This window comes from Manacus vitellinus, unplaced genomic scaffold, assembly GCF_001715985.3.
Source record: "Manacus vitellinus isolate BGI_N305 unplaced genomic scaffold, ASM171598v3 scaffold_25_pilon, whole genome shotgun sequence".
Lineage (NCBI taxonomy): Eukaryota > Metazoa > Chordata > Aves > Passeriformes > Pipridae > Manacus > Manacus vitellinus.
The window spans coordinates 1,357,020-1,368,518 of NW_021939882.1; the positions used below are offsets into that span (position 1 = coordinate 1,357,020).

General features: G+C 42.4%; 1 protein-coding gene across 2 annotated transcripts; it reads right to left on the minus strand.

The window, feature by feature from the left end:
* Window positions 1-563: 563 nt before the first annotated feature.
* On the minus strand, window positions 564-10,534 carry LOC103764917 (T-cell immunoglobulin and mucin domain-containing protein 4). 2 transcript variants are annotated; one of them, XM_018073685.2, is made up of 9 exons: window positions 10,355-10,534; window positions 6,933-7,277; window positions 5,471-5,791; window positions 4,755-4,844; window positions 3,073-3,128; window positions 2,835-2,909; window positions 2,419-2,500; window positions 1,909-1,939; window positions 564-1,205 (listed from the first exon to the last, which is right to left on the minus strand). In XM_018073685.2, the coding sequence occupies exons 1-9, from the start codon at window positions 10,497-10,499 to the stop codon at window positions 1,133-1,135; spliced, it is 1,218 nt and encodes a 405-aa protein (XP_017929174.1). In that variant the 5' UTR covers window positions 10,500-10,534; the 3' UTR covers window positions 564-1,132. The 2 variants fall into 2 exon arrangements, with proteins under 2 accessions (XP_017929174.1, XP_017929175.1); XM_018073686.2 differs by lacking the exon at window positions 2,835-2,909.
* Window positions 10,535-11,499: the final 965 nt, after the last annotated feature.

An 11,499-nucleotide genomic window follows, 5' to 3' on the forward strand; every position in this document is an offset into this window, starting at 1 on the left:
GAGGAACCTCCCCCACCTCCCCCAACTTACAGCCTGTGAGAGGATGCTGGAGGATCCAAAAGTCTCACCACAGCCCTGAGCATGACTGGTGGGGAAGTCCAGAGCTGCCACACGTTTCCTTCTGAACAAATGCTATTCCTACAATGTGCTCTTACTTCAAGTTGTTGCTGACCAGAAGTGCCATAGCTGGCCCTGGTGAACTCCAGGCAACACAGGTAACAAACAGTGTCATGGATTTGAACCTTCTCCCATGCCATTCCCACAGTCGCTGCAGCAGAATCGGTGAGGACCCCAGTGAGACACACAAAAACCCTGGAGCATATCCCACAGGTGATCCCCCCAGCCTCCACGGCCAGTCCCTCTTCACTAACGGATATAGGAATGAGTGGTATGAGGGCTTGTGGGAGCAGGGTAGCCTCCAGGTTGGTCTTCTGGGTATTTTCCCACCTCTGGGAATGCTGCAGTAGTTCTTTGGAGAGCTGAGATGGCACACCAGTCATTTCAACACCTGGGGAATAACTAACTCCTGTTCATATACCTTAGGATGTGGCATAAAAAAACAATTGCCAGTGGTAAATTAAAAGTTTATTAACATAATCTCCAAGGGTCATTCAAACATGCTGAATCACAGGCAGTATTGGTACCTCTTAAGTAATCTGCATTTTTGATTTAAACTCACAGCATTCTTGTAGCTATTTTTTCTGTTGATTACATGAAAGCAATAAGAACTATAGTTTCTGATTTTTTTCTTTCCTTTTGGCAATTTGAAGATAGGCAGCCTTCCATGTAATATCTTTTCTCTTCCTCACAGTATAAGTTGTATTCAAAGAAGAGCATTAGCAAAAATGGAGAAAAATAAATTCAATTGTGCAACATGGTGTTAGTAAGAAGGCAGATGCCAGAAGCATCCATGAATAATGCATAAAGCCCCTTCTCAAATAAGCTTCTTTATGCAATAAGTGTTAAGGGTGATATGGCATAATTTGCATGAAGATTTTAAATTTTTGTAGTTGAAGCTCAGGCCTGTGGTTTACACCCATTGATATTTTGGAGGCTCATAAGCATCTCTTAGTGCAGCATGAAACAGGCCCTTTTTATTTTCCACAGCATCTACAGATAATGTACGAGGTCTTCACAGGGAAAAAATGTTGTTTTCTCCTTCGACACCACTGAAAACTTTCTCACGCTCTTCTGGAGGTCCAACACTGCAGTGAGAAGCAGAGATCACTACGGATGGAGCAAAAGGATTTTGTTCTTTCAGAGTATCCTTTCTGATTTGTAACAGCAAATTCCTATCGAAACAGAAACCTGAAGCTACTGAGTCCACTAAATGAAATGGAGCAACACCCTCTTTTTACATCAGAGAAATATTTACCTTGCTTGCAATGGATAGGAAAGGCCTGTTCAGATCTCATGATGACTGTGGGGTAACCACCATGGGATTCAGAAAAGTCTCTCCTTGGCCCCCAGTGCCTATCTCTGAGGTGGAGTATGCAGTGAGGGACCATCTACCATTGAAACACTATTGGTCTCTGAAAAAGGGATGATATTTTACTGACAATACTGTGGTTTGTCCACAGAAAATCCTTTTTTTTTGAAGATAAGCCAGAAGACATGAACTGATCAGTTACACCTGCACAGGTATTCAGTTCCCTAGTATTAGATCAAAAGGTACTTCCTTAAGCTGAGGTCACTACACAGTAAGTACCAGCTGCTAAGTTCTCTAGTGGTACAGAGAAGCAGCATCCAGGAAACACTCTTTGATCTTCTGCAGTGAAATTATCTGAAGCTTCCTGTAGTCAGCACCCCAAGCCAATACTACACCCATTACAATCACTGGCCAATACCTTCCTGTCTCTAAGAAAAATTACACTGGAACTTTTAATAGGAAATTACAAAATGGATTACCTTTTTATTATAAGTTTCTTTACGTGTTTACCTAGAAGCAAAATAATATTAACGTCACAACGGCAAAACAAAATCTATAATTCTAATGTATCTGTCAAATGAGTTCAAAAGCAATGATAGCAAGTTGCAAAATTTCTGTGGGCTAAGCAGGAAAGAAAGGTTCTCATTCTGATTTCAGTTACACCAATGTCTTTCAGGAGCAATTCCAGGAAATTATGGGATGAATAAACTATAAAGAAAGAGCCAACAAGATGAGCCAGACCTGCCACAAGTGAGTGAAAAAGTTCTTTGCACAGGCTTTCTCCTGCTTCATCCCCACCAAACCACGCTCCCTGGTCTCCTTGTGGTGACACAGTGCTGGAGTAAGGACAGCAGTGCCCATGAAACGAACAGAGCACTGTCACAAGGGCCATGGCAGAGCTCCCAGAAGATTAACCAGAGACACAGAGGGACATGTGCAACTGGCCAGTGTTAGAATCATTTGTCAATCACGTGCTTAAGGATACTTACGTTTCCAAAACAGTGAGAACATCAACACGGAAAGAATGGCCCCCGCTGTGACACAGGCAATGAGAATGACAGAGCTGGGAAACTGGAAGGGAGAAGAGAAAAACTGAAAAGGCTTTAGGAGCCTGTTTACTTCAGCCTGTTTACTGGCTCAGAGCACTGAACTATCTGCATTGGGCTTTTCTGAGCTTGCCAGTACAAAGCAGAGAAGACACATCAAGTTGATCATGATAAACAACCTGTTCAGTATCAAATAAATCTTCTTCTGAAATATTGAAGCTGGATTCATCCCACTTAACATGTACTTCTTAATAATGTGTCTAAAGTAGGAGCTTATTCACCCTCATCCTCCTCTTAATTAGACAGAGGGAAGTGTAACACCCTCCTAAATTGCCTTTTGCATCCTCTGCCTCTCTTACAGGGGTGTCAGGGGGATGAGTTTTTTCTGAAGTGTCCAAGCCAGATGGGATGCTCACAGGCTTTGGCTCTATCCACTGGAAAAAATGAACAGATGGTTCCTGAGCTTCTAAACAAAAGTTCAAGCTACTGTTTGCAAAAGCTGTCCCCTTTAGTATGAATACATTAAAAATCATTATCATGTCCTGCTGTCCTTCTGATTTCTACTCAAACACTCTTGAAGCTTACAGGAAATTTTACCTTATCTCCACTATCATCATGTTGCTCAGCCTTGCCATCTGAATTTGCTGCAATCCCTGAAAATGAAAGAGATTGAAATTGTTACTGGCACAGTCACTTGAAGAAGTGAGGGCTACTGTGGCTGTCACTGCTTCAGTCAAGGAGTAATGAACCCTCAGGGAATGAGGAGGGCAAAATCTGACCCTGAGTAGGAGAAACAAAGCACCTTGCACCGAAAGAGAACAACCAGTTTCCACCACAAGTGGTAGTTGAGGAAGCTATTGGGAAATGTCAGTCTTCATCAAGAAAGAGGAGGCTTCCCAGGGGCAGCACATGAAGCAAGATGGTAGAAAATGGTAGAAACTTGTCTGCTGTGAAGGAGTTCTCACTTCTGTAACATGACAAGATGTCACGGACAGCAGAGGTAGTAAAAAAGGTATATGTTCAAGTGGAGGAACTGCGTCAGTTTAATTGTGGTCAGACTTAGATGATTACAGGTTTTGAAAGCTACATGACCACAGGAAACATTTTTATATTCAGATATAAGAAAGCTCTATGAAGATGATGCACTTTTTCTTGCTAGACAGCAGTCAGTTGTGCCTCAGCATTTTCACACCTTGTGACAGTTTGACACAAGTTTTCACATGGGTGGGGGTGTAGGTGACTCACATCAGCTCAGTACATCTTCTGCTGTTATTGCTTTTGTGGTGGTTCTTTCTAGCACACAAGAATCCCAGAGCTAAGACCCTTTGCAAAGCTTCCTATTTACTATTGCAGAATCCAGGCATTAACCAGTCCTATATCAGAAGGACGACAAGTGAGACAGGAGTGAGAAACCCTCACAAATGCTTAGGAGACCAATTTAGTCTCTTCTGTGAGCCCTCTCCAGGGGCATTAAAGAACATTATTTCTGCTGCAAGTCTCTAGGTCTAACAAAAGAAGACCTGTAAAACTCTAAATGCTGTGGTTTTAAAAATTAAGAGATTCTTGGCACTTATTGAAACTGAAAGGCCAAATGTGTCATCCTTGAAGTTTAGTTTTCATTTTTTAGGTCCTCATTTGAGGGCATGTGGTGAGCAAACTATCAGACCTGAATAACTTGTGCCATTCTACTTGAATACTTGACTGAGAGACATAAAGTGCAAACTTCATGCAAGTTTATTAATTTCTCAGGTATGTATGATCTTGTGTTCCAGTTCTTTTTCCCATGATTGATAGTTGTGGTAATTGCCTGCTGCTTTCCATCATGACCAAGGAGATGTGTTGAGCATGGAGAGCTGAGCTTGCAGCCATATCTGGCTGAATACATTCAGTGAGGTTCAAAGCTCAGAACACTCAGGAAGGATTTAAAATGGAAAGCTCAAAGGACTCACAGAGATGACAAATCAGATATCTGAAAATTCAGCTTGGATGCTGAAAAGTTCAGTTTTTAACTTCTCTCATACCTGAGATACCCAACAATAGTGAGTGACTCAAAATCTACTTTCTTTGGAGGCTTAAAAACATGTTTTTCTCAGCTGTTGTTACATCCTGATTTGAAACAATTTCTGTGTGGATCCCAGATACTTCTTACTGCCAGATGCAATGAATAACTACCAGTATCTGTTTAGTACACTCTTAGGAATAATCAATACTTTTATTTATGCCAACTTCTTAATTTCTCTGAACCAGCAACTTCTGACCTTGCAATGTATCCTACTCACCTGCGTTTGGCACCTCTTCCATCATGACAGAGGTGTCAGCACTTGTACTTCCCTCTTCAGTCAGAAGTATATTTGGGAATTCAGTAGTCACTGAAACAAAGTAAAAAGTAATGCTTATAAAGATTACTGATTAGGAGGGTCTCCATATGGCATTCAAAATTGTGCAGTTATCTATCCATGGAAAACAAGTCACTAATGAGGATAAAGTAGCAACCTAGGAATGGTTAGGATGATAACAGGTCACTCTGACTACTAATAGAAGCAGCCTTCTATTTTAACATGTTTTAAATTCTCAATGACTTTATTGCTCCAGCAGAACATGTTCTAAATTAACCTTTTCACCAGATCATTTCAATTGTCTTTTCCAAATCAAGAAAAAAATAGTTAGGTGAATCTCTCTTACTCCACCTCAGGAGCCAGACTTGGCATTTATTTCTGTTGCACTTCATGAAGTTTCTGTCACATTATTTCTCTAGGCTGTTAAAACTCCTCTGAATGAAGTCTGACCCTCTGCTGTCTTGGTTGTTCATGCCAGTTTAGCATTACCTACAACACCTGGCCCATGTTTCCTTCAACCCACTTAGACATACCTACAGGCATCTCAGAGAAAACTTTCCAGGTACAAATATAAGTATTTGGAGAGTGTCTATAGTGACAGTCATGCTCACACAGATCACCTCTGCTATAGAGAAAAAGGAAAAATTGGTGTTGATTACCTTCTGTACTTCCAGGAAGGGGACCAGGCTCTGTGACACAAAACATGTCATCTTCATGGGAGATAGCTGAAGAATCCAGGGGAGCACTGGTTGTCACCACGGTTACTGGAAAAGTATAATCTTCTGTCATAGGAATTGTTGGAGGAGCAACGCTCTCCAGTGTAGTTACGGCTGGAGACTCGGTGCTTGTGGTTGTCAGGAGGACAGCAGTCTCTGCTGTTGGTTGAAGACCAGAGGTTGCCTGGGGAGCAAAAGTTGTTTTTCTAACACCTTTGGGGGAAACAGGAGCCTTTCTCGTGGTGGTTGTTGTCACTGGAGGGGCTGCATGGAAAAAACACAGACAAGGGAAAAGCCAGATCAGAGCAGTCACAACCAACCCTGAGGGAAAGCAAGCCAGAAAAGAATGAAAATTCCCTAGCTACTCAGGCATTGAGAATAGAGGTGGAAGAGTCACTATTCAGAAAGCTTCATTAGCAGAAGACATGACCCACCAGAGAATTTCACAGATTTAGAGATCTGCCTTTTTTTTTTTTTTGGCAGGTCTCAAACACCCACCCCTTGACCCTCTTTTAGAAATGGAAGGGCCAGAATTTTGCATGGTAGAACCCAAAACCTTGCAAATTTTGTGATTTTGCTTTCCAATGTCCTCATAAAAATAAAATAAATAAAATAGCTCAATTTTGCAGCTACGAGCTTCTTGCTAATCTTTGCAACCAGACCTTTTTTTTTTAACGGATTCTGTTGCCTTCAAACTCAGGGACAGACATGCAATTGCAGCACTTTTCACCCACTTTCCTGTTGTATTGCTTAGAACAGACAAGCAAACCTGCTGTGTTCACCAATTGCACTCTCTGAAAGTCCCCAAAAAATTGTCTTTCTGCAGCATGGAGGGTGGGTATCTTTTTTTTTTCCTGTGTAAGACCTTGCTTTATCCTGCAGCTCAGAAAAATAGTAGGAAGGGGAAGAAATCCCTCAAGATTCTGAGACATAATTTCCAAATATGTGGGTGTGACAACCCACCCTTAAGGGGAAGGAAGCACCCTTAAGGGTGGGTAGTCACAGTGGGTCTCCTTATGACATGAATGAAACAGAAGTCTTTGCAGTGTTGGGTGGAACCCAAATGAAAAACTGAATTTCATTCCAAGAACAGTTCCAATTGTAAGTTCCTCTTATAATTCCATCATATTTTAAAAATTCAAATGCAGTTACAGAATGAGAAATAAAATATTTAATTTTAAAAAATTTAAAAAAAGGGTAAAGTTGTTTGTTTTGTTTTCATCTAAACCGCATATGAAATATGACTCAAATTGGCAACTAGTTGCAGATCTCCCTTGAAAACTATGTAATTTAGGAAAAATATTTTTGGCCAAAAAACCACCCAAAGTACACATAAGGTCTGATTTTCACTATCCAGGGAGAGGTTTCTCCCTGCTGGCTGCATCACCAGGGTCCCCAGACTCACCTCTGGCCACCTCCAGCCGTATGTTCTTCTTGATGTCATTGAACAAGCCCGGGATCTCCACACGGCAGCAGTACACACCTGCATCTCCTGCCTCCACTGTCCCAATCGTGAGAGACACATCTCCGGTGGAAATAGAGCCCTGGAGGTCGTACCTCTGAGATTTTCTGGATCTCACCGTACTTCCATGGGTTTCCAAAATGGTGTTCTTGCACTTTGAATTTGGGCAGGAGCCTCTGCCCCAGCACACATCGGAGATGCCCGTACGCCGAGTCACCTGGTAGTCACAAGGCAGCTTGACAGGCTGCCCTGTCACTGCTCTGACAACAGTTTGGGATGCCGTGTGTGCTGCCAAGGGAGAACAAGGAAAGGTGAGTGCTGTCAGTCTCCGGTGAGTGACTCAACCTATACAACACAATGAGGCAGGTGAAGAAACACTCCTGCCTGCGGGCAGGCCACACTGCTGATCCCCCAAGGCTTCTCCTGGAGCCTGTAGCAGATCATGGCCTTGGGCACTACAGGCAACAGCCAGGAGCCCACAGGCTTTGCTTGCTGCTGGAGGGCTCCATGCTCTGGCCCCAGCCAGCTGCTGGAGGGAGGCTCATGAAGCACATCACTCACATCAGACGTGGTGAGTGAAGCTGAGGTCTGTCGCTGGCAGCCCAAGCATAGACAGGACCTAGGCAAGTGGATTTTGGGAACTCTGCTCCCATCCCATCTCCTCACCTAGGAGGCTGTTTGAAAGTTGTTCAGAAACATGGTGTGAAAGACATCTGGTTCTCTCAGTCCACACCATCATCTCCTTCAAAAAAGAAATGCTGTCACAGTTGCCTTTCATTGACAGCCTCAAAAGCAGAGTCCAAAACATCTATTCATGTGTGAAATTAGGGCCTAATTAAGCTGGCAGAGCAGTGGGATCTGTCTATGTGAACCTATTCTGAGAAAGTGCACTGCCAACCCTCCCACTTACCTTGCTAAGCACTGTGTACACAGAAGCTTTAGCTGCCAGTGTTACACTGATGTTTAAAAGAGCATATACATGCTTTCCTTGTCCTTTTACTCTTAATGGCCAGCTTTAATTGGTGTTAATAGCCAATTCCCAACGTGGCACCTGGCTGGAATCTTTACTATAGATTGTTCCCTCTTAGCTGCCTATCCAGTTCCCAGATTGCCCTAAAACAGATTTCTTCTTCATGAAAAGCACTCTACAAAGCAGATTCCCATATAGGAATAAATATTTTCTGGTTTACATTCATCTAGTCTGTATTAGTCATCTTACCTTTCTGCCTTTTTTCCCCCTTTTATCCTTTACATATGGTGGAGCAGGAATTGAGGGATCTGCAGAGCAACCAGACCTGTCCTCTGCTTCAGCAAGAGGATCATCCTGCAGATCTGATGTTTCATGGCCAGCTTGCTTACCCCAAAGAGGACTTACAGTTGCTGGTGCTGCTACTGTCTCCAGCTTTGGCCCTGGTTTGCCAAACATTTCTATTTTGCCAGCTGTTTGAATACCTTTCCTACTTGGCATGACTCCCAGATAGCAAACAGATGCTTCCAACTGTGTCCATGTCTCTTTTGTTTTGTCTTTAAGGGACTATTCCCTAGGTGAGGTTTTAGTCTGTGGCAGGCTGCCTCATGACTCGTTATTGGGATGACATTTCAGATTCATTATTGCTTATCCCATTGGCAAGATAAGCCAACTTGTTCAGGTTTCCACAGCTCCAAATGCTAGAAGAATAGAGGCAGACAAAACAACACGCAATATGGTGTGAAGGGCAGAAGTTTTTGCAATGAAATGATGGTAGGATATGCCAGAAACAGGATAAAGCTGTGCAAGATAGTGTCCTTAGAAAAGGGAGGTTCGTTTGCCTTGTTACAAAAAACCAGAAAACAGCCTCTTTCTGTGATCACAGAACAAAGCATTCACTTGACCTTGAAAGTATTTCTATGGGAGCAAGGGGTTAGTCACTGAGTTAACACATATTTTCAAGTCAGCCCAACAATGATACATGCAAAACCAGCTAAAACTGTTGCTAGAATAAAGGTTGCTGCTTCTTGAGGAGAAATGGGTTCATCTTCTGCTCTTATTTCAGCCCGGTTCTGCACAGTACTAAAGAAGCTTTGTTAGGCAGCCCTTTAACAAATGAAAATTTGCCTGCTCTTCCCTTTGAAAGGAGCAGAGCCCTGGATGTAGTAAACAAATAACTAAGTAAATAAATTAAAAGAAGAATAAGGAAGACACAAGGCACCAGAGTGTCTCCAGTGCAGTTTCCCACTAGTGTTATGCTAGAAAGTTACAGGTTTTGCAGTTTCGAATCCTCTTTTTATTTCCGTGAAGCAAATGTTGCCAACATCTGCCTGCACTGCAGGTTGCTGTGGAAAGCTTCAGTACTGCAGCAGCCTGGATTCAACAGTATGAACCTCTGCAAGGATTGAAAAACTTATTTCTCAACCAAAGCCTCTTCCACAGACACCTTTTCCCAAGGAAATAGTAAATAGTTAATAGGACTGAATAAACATGTTTGAAATAAGGAGAGGGTTTTATTGTGACACCCTAGTCCTACTGTGAGAGGAATCCTGTCCTTCTCCATGGCAGTTACCCTCTAGGCCTCCAAATTTGACCCAAAGCACCTTGAGCATCAGCTCTGCCTGGGTGGTCCCACTGAAGTCTGTGAGGTTTCCTGCTCTAAGTCCTTCATCAGTGAGAGAGAAACAGGCTCCAGATGTTTAATATATCATTCAAATTAGAAAGGGGTATTCACAATTGTTCAGATCATACAAGTACACACATATTTGTATATAGCGTCTCTTGAACCCATCCTCAGTGACAGCTGGCATTAAGCAGTAACCCCAATAGTTGCTATTGTAGTGGTCTTCTCTCCCACAAACTAGTCATTGGATAGACAAAAACATACATCCTCCAGCCAAGACAGCTGGCTGAAAAAAGAATTTTTTTCCCCTTGATCTATTTCTGGAATAATTTTCCTACTTTGAAGAAGATATTTGGCATCTTTGCCCTATCTTTTTTTTTTCTTATTGAAGGTTCTATACTGATGCAATTGCAGAGGATACAACTGATAAACAGAAAAGAAGCATTTCACTGGCCACCTATTCTCAGCACTGAGCCAAGATGAAAAGGAGGTAACAAAAACCCTTCTCATCCTTAAGGAGCTCTGCAAGGGAAGAGAACAAGGAAACTAATCAAGCCTATACACAGAGGAATCTGTATACATTTTTAAAAAGTGAAAAAAAAAAAATCAAACCTCAACCAGTATTAACTCAGTAAATTAAGAAAACTTTCGAAGTTCTGTATACAATTATGGTCTTTTTCAATGTTTTGTTTTCACAAAACAAGTGTCGTTGATTTTAATTTTTAAATTTTTTTTGGTTTTTAGCAAGCACAAAAAAAGCAGGTGAAGACTCACCTATAAAGATCTGTATCAGAATCCAGTGAAACAGCACAAAATGGGTCATTTTAGTTGATGGAGACTCCAGGGCAGCAAGTGGAAGAAGAGAAAAGTAGATCTTATCCTTTCCAGAGACGCTGAGTGAGCCCCACTGGAGTCTCATTTCTCCATTTCCAGATTTTACACACTGCAACTGTTTCTTTCCTACACTTCCGGATGGGAACTGGTCAAAAGAGGGGATGTCCTGCTGTATTCAGCACTGGTGCAGCCTCAGTGTGAGCACTGTATGCAGTTTGGGGCCCCACAATTTAGGAAGGACATTCAGGCACTTGAATGCACCCAGAGGAGATCAACAGAGCAGGTGGCAGGGCTGGAAGGCACATCCTGTGAGGAGCAGCTGAGGACTCTGGATTTGTCTAGTTTGGAGAAAAGGAGGCTGAGGGGCAACCTCACAGCTCCCTGCAGCTTCCTGAGCAGGGGATATGGACAGGGAAATGTTGATCTTTTCTCCCTGGTACCCAGTCAAGGACACGTGGGAATGATTCCAAGCTCATCAGGGGAGGTTTGGACTGGACATGGGGAAGCATTTCTTTACCAAGAGGGTGGTCAAACAGTGGAACAGGCCATCCTATTCTCCTTTCCTCTTCTGAGACACTCAGCATGGTACTACCACCAGAAACTTCAATACTGAATTTTTCTGGCCATCCCATAGATCTCTTAAGGCTCATTACTGTTGCACAGTGCTGAGTAGCAAGCACACATTCTGTGCTCCTGCACTCCTAAACATTTGGCATAGTCTCCACCTCTGACTTTGTCTTCAGTTACATTCATTTAATCCCTCCTTTCCCCTGATTCTGATTTCTGCTTGAAGACTCCTCTCTTTCCCCAGGTTCTTATTTTCTATTTGCAAAGACAGCCTTGGAGGAAATCTCACAAATGTTTCCTTGCCAAAACCACATCCTTCCCAAAGATTTGCAACATCATCTTCAAGAAATATTTTCTACTCTTTCTGGCTGCTTTTTAACTTTCTGCCCACTTAATAAAGAACTTCTCTGGAAGTTCTTCTCTGGACAAGCTTAGCACTAAAGCAAAAATTCAAGACATTAAGTTCAGGATTGAAGAATTTCAGATAGACAAAATTCAGTGCAAATAAATATAGCACG